Source organism: Notolabrus celidotus, chromosome 19 (genome assembly GCF_009762535.1).
Source record: "Notolabrus celidotus isolate fNotCel1 chromosome 19, fNotCel1.pri, whole genome shotgun sequence".
NCBI lineage: Eukaryota > Metazoa > Chordata > Actinopteri > Labriformes > Labridae > Notolabrus > Notolabrus celidotus.
The window spans coordinates 7,788,457-7,800,570 of NC_048290.1; the positions used below are offsets into that span (position 1 = coordinate 7,788,457).

The following is a 12,114-nucleotide window of genomic DNA, read 5'->3' on the forward strand; positions in this document are numbered from 1 at the left end:
ATGAGGTAGACGCTAACAAAACTTTAATGGTACAATTTCTGCATTGTAAATTAGCAACTGATATCTAACAAGCTCCACATATCATCCTAAAAAGTAATGGTATGTCACAGGTGTGCTCATAACTTGTTTCTGTTGCCCCAAGGAGGCTAAAATATCACTTATAGCAGATTGTTGAGATATATAAAAATTTATCTCATTGTTTTCATCTCTTGTATCATGTTTTATTGTCCACTGACAGTAGCCAGATTGGACGCAATTCTATCCACTTCCTACGTAGCTTGGCAACTCAGAAATGTTTTTGTGCGGCTTTTGATTATTTAAGCTGATTTTTGTACCATCTGGTGTTTTCCCCTGTAGATACAGTCTAGTGAACTGGCCTCTTCTTTTCTTTGGTTACTTTGATAGAGACTGACAGGACACAGTCAATAGGCCTCGACCTGCAGTCACTAAAAGTGATGGCAGACAAAGCCAAACATTATCTCAGCTGGTTACAACAAGGCTGGCACTTTTTTACCTTTTAATTAATCATGCAGTTCCTGAGTCTTGTGATAAGCCAGGCAAAAAGGGAGGCAGATTAACCTCATTTAGATACAGGGATCTTAGACCACTGTCTATGTTTAATTTGAATAAAATATCTTTGCTAATTTTCATAAATTTCAGACTATAAAAGACTTAATCCATCAGACAGCTGCTATCTTCTGTCTTCTTGTCTCTTGCTTTCTTTTGGTTTCTGCAGTTATATTGCCCATTGAGTATGCTTCTTTTGTAATGTCTGTCAAAGCAAGCTTTTAGAAGTGCTTCAAAAGTAAAACTGTTTCATTATGACTGTTTAATTGGGCTAATTTTAGATTGAATAAGCTGCTTTCGGGGTCAGTTCAGGCAACTTGTCAGTCAAATTTGGCAGCACTGCCAAAATGTGACATCTCTGATGCAGGGTTGCAAAACACGCTTGGTACAAAGAAAGAACTGTAAGTGAGGAATGCATTTTTAAACACACATCTTTGTTACCGCTCTCCCTACGCTATTAAGTCACATTTAAGTCTAAAATGGTGAACAATGAGACTTATTTGAGTAGAAATGTGATTAACACTGCCGTGACTCTTAGCAAAGAGATGCTCTAAAAAGCATCCGGTCCAGTCAGGGCTGGGAGTAAGACTCTTTTTGATCTTTTATTTTTGCAGTCATGAGATTGTTGTCCATTTTCACATAAAAGGGTACCCCACAGATTTAAAATATCAAAGCGTGTTTACAGTTCTGTGGCCTTTTGTGGGTTTGATGACTACAGGTCTGAAAATGAATCCAGTGGTGTGGAGTGAGACTAAGTACTTCCCTCCACGAAATCTGCCTGGCTACATGGGGTCATCTTTAATCAAATCACTGCCCAGACTGTTGGGGGTTTAGCAGCATTGTGGGTAGTATAGGCGCCAGGTTTTGATAATGAAGCAGACTAAAAAAGATGAGCTGATTTGATACTCATGTTAACTGCCTATCTCTAGTCTGACAAGAAGTACTTTGTAGCTCCAGTGCTCTTTTTGAGATTCGCTCTGATTGCCACGTTGAGAAGCAGTGGAAGTCATAGGATCACTCTTTCGAAAGCTGACTCAGTGATGACTGAATGATAGTGTATGGTGCACAAACCCAATCATTAAGTTGCATAATGTATGGTATGGTTGTCACAGTACCAGAGTTTAGAACATCAATAAGGGTCTAGTAAAAATCAAACTATATCAATACCTGTCTCAATACCACTATAGCATACCCAAAATAAAACTATTCCTCTATATTAACACTAATGATCTAGAGGAAGTGTGTAGTGGTGTCTGTTTCTGCAGAGAGTGTACTCTGTCCATATTTTCTAACAAATGCAGTTATTTTATGGAGCTGAGTCATTATGCAGTGCAGTGAAGCTCCCTGTCAAAAGTCTGCAGGTTGAAACTGACAGAAAACATTGGGTCCTGGATCTCTCTTCTGCTCTCTGTCTGTCTGTAGCAGACAGAAACGTGCATCTTTATGACACACCAGATGCTCTACAAAACATTGGTACATGATGGCTCATGAATGTGGAGAGTTAGCGGTGTCATGACCGTGACAGAGAGCAGAGCAGAAAGACACACAGCAGGGAGGAAGAAGCTTGACTTCAGCTGCAAACAAACAATATCCTGCACCTTCCTGCGCGTTTTTTGCAAATGTTTTGGATGTGTATATGAGTTCTTTAAAAGGTAACTGCTGTGAAAGCGTCTTAGATAATGTCTTACTTTTTATTTGACTACTTTGTTTCCTTTACTGTTGCTCTCTCTCTCTCTTTAGTTTATCTCTATTTCATTGGACCGCCACTTTCTCTCTCTCTCTGTTATCATTCCCTTTTACTGATGGCAGCTTTAGGAAAAACAATATGGACGTAGATCAGATTTTATTGTAAACTCTGTTGCTTTTAAATAGTATTATGTAAAAAATAATGGATATTGTAAAGTTTAGTACATGGTATTAAAAAAAATGATGAATTGAACATTTACGAATAGTGGTTGCATAATGAAATGGTAAGATATTAAATAAGGTATCTTCTGGTGAAGTTTTATACCTATCACTACAGTGTTCCTGGTTTGAATCTGGCCATAGATCCCAGTTGAAAGTCTTACACTCCTTAGTCACTTCCTGCTTACATTTCAGTTTGCTTTCCCAACCGAATAAAGGATTAATACCAAGTAATATCCTTACAAGCAGATGTTAACTGGACAGAAACTATTCTTTCCACCATATTTGTCCCTAGTTCTGAAAATAATTCATAAATCCTAGTTTAAAATTGTGAGAATAAATGTAAAATATTGCTGTGGGGACAACTTTTCCACTCAGACATCATAAATGGCCCACTGTAGAATAGCTTGGCCAGCAAAAGAAAAACCTTCTGAGTTTGTTCAAATGAATCAAGTGACTTCATCCTCTACAAGGGATAGCATTACAGAGAGTCGAGCCTTGGACTCCCTCGCTCTGTCCTACTTGAGTGACTTGGCGCAGAGCAAGGTTCTGAACTGCAGCCATGTGTCTAACACAAGTCTGTCGGTGCGTATGTTCACATCCATACAGTGTGCTGTATATCTAAAACCACATGGTTAATGTATGCACCAGTAATAATACGAGTGGTGTTTAAATAAAGTTGTTTGGAGACAGGAGTCTACGCACAGAACAGATACGTGTAATGCAGCTCCTGTTCCACTGCCAAGTCCTGTTGTCTCCTCTGCAGCAGAGGAGACCACACAGAGAGGAGAGAGTTCAGCATGTGGACGGGTATATGAACACTATACCCCATGGCGGTCTTGTTTCCTTAGACTATTTTATAAAGCCCCAATGTTTTGAGGGTCTTACAGCCTCATACAGAACATGGAAAGACCATAAAGAACTGCCTATAGGAGAGCTACTTCTAAAGTTGCATTACTGCATCTTTTTACTGTACAAAATGTGCAGTGTGTTAAATAGTCAGGTTTCCAATTTGTTCAAAGCTGCTTCAATTGAACTCAATAACTCCTGACTAGAGAGATTAATGAAATTTATGTTTGACATGATACATGTGAAAACTTTTTCTCTGTAAAAACTTTGAATTCTGAGTTTCTTCCTCCCTCAGGTCTAATTCCTCAAAAACCACCAGCTCAACCAGGATCAAATTCCTGCTTTATCCTCTTTTTTTCCTCTCAAACTTTCCATGCAATTATATATTTCTGATGTCTGAGCCCCCTGTCCGCCGACTAATGAAGCGAGCCTTGTATTATACAAAGACAAACATCTCTTTGAAACCTTGCTTTCTATGGATCACCAGAACAGCTACTGTCAGGTCACCCCATATGCCCTTCCCCTCATCTTTTTACTTTCTGTCATGTCATCAACTTTGCTTGTCCACTTTTCTATCTTTTCACAAGAGGAGCCTCTGTACACATGTCCCCATTAGGCAAGGCCGGGTGACCACAGGTCAGAGTGAGCCAACAGACAATGAAAATGATGAGGGGCCTGGTCACAGGTCTGAGATCACAGGTCATACTGTGAATGAAAGTCTGAACAGACAGTCAAAGCTGGCTGAAAGGCTGGAAACCTCGTACCCTGCCTCCTGGCACAGAGGCGCTCTACTCACTTGTGGTTTCTGTGGTCATGTTGTGGATTTTACAAACTGATTCTATTGATGAGAAAGACAGAGGGGGGAAAAGAAGAAGGGAAGGTTGTCTTATGATGCCCATGCCTATTTGCCTTAAAACTAAGAGGCCAAGCCTTGATACCAGCAAAATTTGAAAAGCATAAACACTTCAACTTTTACTTCAGCAAACACACTTATGTGCTTAAAGGAATGAAAGTTAAATCAGTTTGTAAACAAATGCAATTTGCAACCTGAGCACTGTCTCTTGTGCCTCAGAATTGTTGGCTTCATAAAGTTTTTCGCCACTCCCTTATTCCTTTGTAAAGCTGTTCGCCAGGTGGCTACCAGAGAGGATTAGGTGTTTTAGCCTGATTGAGCGTTCCTGGTATTGACTGCTCCCTTCACAATTACCTCTGCCAGCCGTCATGTTTCCATCCAGCACAGTTTGAAAACAAAAGTCCTTCTTGCTCATGCCTCAAATAACTCCTGTTATGAAGGGCACAGACTCTGCAATTAGTCTTTTAAGAAAGTCCTTTAACAATGCAGTGATAAAGTGGTGAGATATATCCTGCTTTCTTTTAACAATGCTGCATGCAGAATGAAATATTCATGTCTACATGACATGGGATTACTCGTAGAACAAAGCAAAGTATCTGTTGCATCATTTTGCACATATAAACTGGAAGCAATGCTAGTGAATGGTTGAAAGAATGTTAATTGATTTTCTTCTGCATTTAAAGGTACAGTGTGTAGTTTTTAGCAGCATTTAGCAGAACAGACTTTTTGGAAATGGAACATGATATTTATAAGTATGATTAAATGACTGACTAATCACCAGAATACTAAAACAAATGTTTTTGTTAACTTAGAGTGAGCCTTTTATATCAACTTTTGAGTGGGTCCCTTTCCATAGGCCACCGTCTTGTACCACCATGATTGCACAGTGGCCCAGAACGGACAGGCTGGTAGCACACATGTTTTGTATTTAGTGAGTTGCTGTGTGAAATGCAAATATAGCTAAATATTGCTAGTCTCATTTCTGCATACTGTATCTTTAAATCAAAATTCACTCAAGGTTTACAGGGCTTGTATTTAGCCTTTTTGCTGCATGGCACTTTCTAGAGCAGAACCTAAGTTCCACTCAACCTGCACTCATTGAATTCAAAGACAGTGAGGCACAATGAGGCAAAGATCATACCAGGATGCTTTGGCTTGGCTTTAAAGCCCCAAATTATTTTCGTTACCCTTTGGAGCTGTTGAACTGTGACCACATTAGGGATATTACATGTTAGGTTAGGCTGCTCCTTTAAAATTTGTAGGCCTGTTAAACAATAAACATGCTATATTGAGAGGCTATTTGTTGTGGGTAAGCTTAAAACTGTTTCATGCCTCACCACAGTCATATGTCCTAAATGATACCACAACTCGCCATGCTGGAGAGGGTGTAAACCACTGACATTTGAGACAAAGACAACCACAGCACCTCTGTGCAACATGTAACCACTCAGAGAGCATAAACTCACAGTCGAAGATCTCTATACTCCTCCTCATTAGATTTATGTCCGTCTGGATCTTATTTGTTTTGGCCTAAAGTTGCAGTAGACAGCCTCAAGAAGCCGTTTTGTGGTCCAGAAAACCTATGGAGTCTATAATTCTTTGTATCCAAGTCTTTTTTACAACCATCCTTATTCCCCATCTCTTTACCCTGAAGTGCTTTAGCTCAATTACTTGGCTCAAAGATCAGGAAGTTATTGGAAATTTGGCTCAAAAGCCAGTGTAGTCAATCCAAATGCCACTGGCAAAGATAGCTGTAATATTTTGCTGCGCTTCACTGGCTTCAGGAAGGGCAAATTCTCAAAATGAGTCCAGAATGTTCTGTTAATAAATTCAAGACATGCAACAGATCCTCTCTGTTCCATATCACTGCAGATATATGCAATTGATTGCTCAAATGTCCATGTCAGTGACTCGTACTACACCAACCAAACTGGGACCATAATGTTAATGACTTACTGAGGGTAGCACATGAGGAAATGATAGTTTAGGTGCATGCAGTAATACGAGCTACTGAACTTAGACAAACAAACAAAACATTCATCAGAAAGAAGTCTTCAAAGTCAGAACTCTAAAAATACCTCTTAAATGCGCTGGCTAGGCACAAGTAAAAGTACATAACAATAGGCTTTATCTCCCCTATTGTCTGAATGCACTGGTGTGTAACCTTCATAACATGCTTGTCACATTAGTCACATCTCTAACACCACTCTCCGTTTTTACAGATGTGGACATCCTCCAAAAGTTGGGGCTCAAGGGAGAGAAGCCGTCACGCTCGGTGCCAGCAGGGGTCATTCCATTCAGATCGGGGATCATCCTCAACCAGCGGGCGCACGTTGAATCTCCATTGCGCTCAATCTTCCCAGTGGCCATCTGGTCCAATCTGGCACTGGTCCTGAGCGTGCGCTCACACCGTGTCAACAGTGCTTTCCTCTTCACCCTGCTTTCAGGCCGCAAGAAGCTCCTTCTCGGTCTGCAGCTTGCTCCGGGCAATCTGGTCCTTCACACTGGACCTAACACTTCGGTGGCACTGCCCTACGAGCCCCATGATGGTCAGTGGCATCAGCTGGCGGTGGGAATTAATGGACAGAGAGTGACTCTATATGCCTCCTGCGGAGAGCAGAGTGTTCATGCAGACTTTGGGTGGGACAGTGAGGAGGGACTTGCCCCAGAGCTCCAGGGCTCCTTCCTGCTGGGGCGGTCAAGCCAGCAGCAAGCCTCGGCACACTTTGAAGGAGCCATCTGCCAGTTTGACCTGGTCCCTTCTGCACAGGCAGCTCACAACTACTGCAGGTACATTAAGAAACAGTGCAGGGAAGCCGACACGTACAGGCCTAACCTTCCTCCCCTGTTGCCTATCCTACCAAGAGAAAAAAACGTCACTGCCACCGTCGCTACACCTAAACGTGGTGGTTTGGTAACAGCCAGAAAAACCACAGGGTTTAGCCTTGCCAGGAGTGTTGCTGCTGCTGCCTCCGCTGTAAGATATGTGGCCCCCACTCAAACAATAAAGCCTAGTTCTGGGACCCTTCCTACACCTCTGCTTGCAACTGTAATGCCAGTCACAGTCCAGCTTGGTTTGGCATCCCCACCACCCAATGCAAGGACTGAAACTGTCACAGCACCACTCAGGACAAGAGTATCCCCAACTAAACCACCAACCCCCAAACCTTCCACCTCTAAAGCTTCAAATCAGAAAACCCCCAAACCCTCGCCCTCAAAGCCCACTTCTAATAACACCGCCAAAAAGACAATCACAGACAATAAGAAGAAACCCTTCATTCCAGCCACAACCAACACCAAGCCCTCTAAGACGAAGCCTGATGCTACCTTATCAGACCAAGGTGCCATCCCAAAGAAACCACAACCCACCACAACCAAGAAAACACCCCCCAAGTTGAAAATTACACCTTCCAAAGCCACTCCGTCTAAGCCGAAAGTAAACCCTGTCAAAGTTGTCCCTTCTAAACCACCAATACCCAAGGCCAACCCTTCAAAACCAGCCGTCTCTAAAACTACAACCACGAAACCCACTAAGCCATTCTCCAAACAGGTCATCAAACCAACAAAGCAATCCCCAACTACCAAGTCTCCAGTCACCCAAAGACCAACCAGATCTTCTTACAACCCAGTAACACCACCTGCCACTGATGGATTCCTGAGCTGGGAGGTGCCACCAACCCAATTCTCCCTCCTGGAAGGACCATTTGGAGAGAAAGGAGAAATAGGACTACCGGTAAGCATATCTTGTTTTTCGCATGGTTGGTGATAGTGTTTTTGTGTCTGTGAGAAGGAAAAAGCAACATAAACCAAGAAAGTTGTTAACACGTGCATATCATATGTGCATTTTGACATGGGGCTAGCTAACATTCCATGGCTTAGAAATTTAAGGATCCTTTTGGGGTTAATTGAAGCATAGTAATTTAAAAACCGGCCATGGCTTTGGATGACCATGGAAAAAGTAAGAACCTGGGGTGACTGATCTTGCCTCTGGCTCTGGTCAGTAGCCTAGTTTCAGCATTTGGAGCTAGCTAAGGATGTGGACTCTAGTCATCTGAATGATTGAATGTCATCACCCTTGCTAGTTGGCACCAGAGTTACCAGTAATGTGTGGGTTCAGTTGATAGTTAACATTATTAAAGTGGGTTAAGTTAGCTGCATTAGCAAGTTTGTGCTGTCACCTGTGAAAGACCAGGTTTGAATCCAGTGTTCTAGGGCTGGAAACTAGAGCTCACAGAGATATTAGGTTGGTGTGGCCACTACTTCCTTCCCCACACAGGTTAGAAATGCTACTTTTTCTCCCACCCTTTCCTCTGTGCACCCTACCCTCCAGGCTGGGTGTGACGTGACAGGTCTGACGCCTTGCCGTCTCAGCACAAGATTCCTCTGTCATGGAGGGCTACTGAAGGTCTCATGGCCCTCTTTCAAAGCTGGGTCAAGGGTCAAAGCAGTCAGTAAACATCATCCTTTAGGCACAAGGTAGTCTAGGCATATAGTATACCTCTGAGAGCGGGAACACTGAGGCATAAAGGTCCATTTTCCGGAGTTCCAAATGTTCACATTTTCCCACTTAGCATCAGAGTGCATTTTAATTGCATTTTGATGGGCCAATGGAGATTAAATTACTCGTGGTTGGCCTCACAGTCAAGGGAATTGCGTTTTAACTTTTTGGTAGCAAAGTTTGAGTTCAGAATTGTTTCCAAGTTGTTTGATTTTGACAAATAAACTGTGTTCAGAAGCTTTCTAATGTTTTAAGGTCTGCATGATTGTGCAAGCAGTTCCTCGGCTCTGAATGTGACCTGAGCAATCGGACCCCAGAGTCTCCTAAGCCTGTTCTGGGTGTGTTTATTCCTTTATTCAAAGCTTCCCCTGTGATTGAGTCATTTCAGTGTAATGTGTGAGCAGGCCCTGTTTGTTTGATACGTGTGCCTTGCTTAGTCTTTGTAGTGGCCTGTAATTTGCTACTCTAGATTGCAGAGTGTGGCGTGTCAAAGGTTGGCTAATTTACATCCACACTGATGTCCCCACCAGACCTGACTGTCATTACAGAGAGCCAAATTACTGCCATTTAGGAAGCACTACCTGCAATCTCAATATGAAGTGCTGTAATCTCAGACAGAAAATATCCTAGAAGGATGATTTATGGAGGTTATGAGGTCATTTATTTGAGGACTGTCTGACCCATTTTAGGTGCAGGTACAAAGCTGAAACTAAAAGTTAAGACCGTTTAGAGAGCAGTGCTTTGAAGACCAATCTTCTCCTAAATGCCCGAGTGGAAAGAACTTCAAGAGATCAGCAGAAAATGTTCCACTTTATGTTACAAGTTTGTGAAACTGACTGAATTATTCCTTTAAATTTGTGATTTTACAGGATCACTTATTTAGACCCACATGGCAATTGTTTACTTTGAGAAAATATGAGATTAAACAGCCGTTTCTGTGAAAGTATGTGTGGTTGCATGCATGCCTGGATGCATGTGACAACGTCTTTGTTGCCATGATGTGCCTCAGGAGATCCCAGCTGAGCCCAGTCACGCTTCCTTGTCATCATAGTTCCAATTTCATAAACACACATGTCATGCGTATAGTATCTCTTACTCCTTCTCACAGCACAGATTTACATGCACACACACTCCTTCTTGCTCATATGCACACATTTTGACAGATATGAAAGTTAGAATCCAATGAAATGCATTGCATTGATTGAGGTTTCATCCAAATGCCTTCTCATTCATCACTCTTGCTGTGTAAAGCATTGAAAGTGTTTTACTGAAACACATAATAGCTCCATGATTTGGACTTCTGTTTACACTGCTCTGTAGCTGCCAGGAGAAACATCCTGTGCAGGCACAGATATGGCAACAGTTCCTGATCTGAAGCACCTTTGGCTCCTCAGTGCTGCTGTAAAAATGTCTCTCTCTAAACCTCTGTTTCACCACACACCTCATTGTTGCTTATAATCTCTGAGTTTCGATGTAATTACTGGAAATTAAAGTTGGAATTTTGATTTGATTACATTTGAATTTGAACTACAGCTGTAGCAGTTTTAAATCAAATTTCAATCTGAGATGACTTCTTTCAAAACCAGGCTTCTGTGTTTTGTTAAATTGTGTCTGCAAGCTGTCTGGATTCATCAATATTTCCATAATCTTAAACTTTCAGAACATTTTCATTTGACATTTTGGCAAAGAAAAAAAGATTCTGGAGAACTTTGTAAATATGCAATACGTGTTGAGTATTTTTAAAATAATTTAAAGCCCCTGTGGGGATTTGTTGATAGGTTGAAACAGACTGAAATCAACAGTGATGCCTCTTTATGACAGACAAAAGCACACAAGACCCTTAATGACAGGACTGAAAATTCTATGTTGTATTTTTTTTTTTTAAGTAAGAAGTGAGCTGCACTCTATACCCTGCAATCAATATACCCGTCAAAAGAGAAGTACTCTTTTGTGTTACTGTATTTTATCTAGAAGATGGAGCTTGAAGAAACACGTGCAAAGCATGCTGGATAAATGGTGAAGAGGACGAGTCTAGTGACGTAACTTTTTAACAGTTTTCCTCACTCATTAGGTCATAATCAAACATTTGCAGAAAATGGTCATGCACAATGTGACAAGTAAACTCTTTGGAGTGCTGGTTTTATTGACAAGACTCCTTACTTCAAAACAACAAGTGACCAACAGAGAGGGGTGGTGCAAGTGTCGAAAGATTGGCTACTTACAGTGGGTCCTTCCGTCCTTCACAGCTACCAACGCTATGGTAGGCTGAAATTAACTTACAGTATGTACTGGTAGCTTGCAGAGTGGTGAAAACAGATGGTACTAGAAAAAGCTACATGGCTGCATAGAAACTGCACATTGCTGAATGTTTTGGTTGCAGGTCGTCACAAAAGAAGACAGTTACAACTTTTTTTCCCTCATGGTAGTCTCCCAGAAGAGACTGCATCTTTCAACCTGTTATTAATCATTAAGGTTTCAGATGAGACTTTTGACAGCACTCTAAAGAAAGTCTTTTTTTTTTTAAATTTTTCTAACTCTGATATTTGCAGTGAGTGATACATTTGACAGTTAACTAAAGAGGGATGAGAGTTATTTGTCAGAAAACACACCATACACATACTGGATAAAATCAGGAAAGATGAATTAGGTATAATTTTTACCAGAGGGGGCGCCAAAATCAACAGAATAAATAAACTACACTCACAAAAGTAAGTTTTACATCTCAACTTGGACTTAAAACGCTCTCCCAGGGGGCACCGTTGGCCTAGCGGTCTAAGTGCACACCCCATATTCAGAGGCTATAGTCCCAGTCACAATGGTCGCAGGTTAGACTCCCGGCCTCAACCGCAGTCTTCCCCCACTCTCTACTCCCCACATTTCCAAGCTCTCCTAGATCATAGAAAAACTAACAACACAGTATAGAGTCAGTTCCCAGGTGGCATGGAACATGCCCTAACTTTCTCATGGGCACAGTCGGTCCTTCATAACTGAAAACAGCCTTGGCCATCACACTGTGTTTGAAATGTGGTGGTTGAAAAATGCATACTGATGTGGAAACTTCGTGAGACTCCTCTATCCAGTCAACAAACCCATTCTCTCAGACAGAAGGAAATGGGTTAAAGACCAACAGGTGCAAAGAGAGGAAAGACTCCAGGAATAAACAAACAAACAAACAAACTAGTGTAAGGAAGGAGGCTTTAGCATGCAGGGGGTGAATGTGTGAGAACGGACAGGCGGGTGTGTGGATGTTGACAGGTCAGTGAGGCCACCATAGGGGACACCACCTGTAACAATGGGGTGGTCTCAAGCATGTAGGTCTTCCTGGATGGAGATGGTGGGGAGCCAATTATAATCCTCAGGGGTGATAAAACCATCACAGACAGTTAGCTGCATGCAGGTAGCTGCTATAATCACTATGACATTTAGACTTAATGTGGGTATA

General features: G+C 41.8%; 1 protein-coding gene across 1 annotated transcript in view; it reads left to right on the forward strand.

Moving 5' to 3' along the window:
* col27a1a (collagen, type XXVII, alpha 1a) overlaps positions 1 to 12,114 on the forward strand; it is a 115,136-nt gene that overhangs the window by 37,470 nt on the left and 65,552 nt on the right. Inside the window, exon 6 of the mRNA XM_034709115.1 lies at positions 6,397 to 7,907. Within this exon, the coding sequence (XP_034565006.1) occupies positions 6,397 to 7,907 (1,511 nt within the window). The remainder of the gene's footprint in view (positions 1 to 6,396; positions 7,908 to 12,114) is intronic.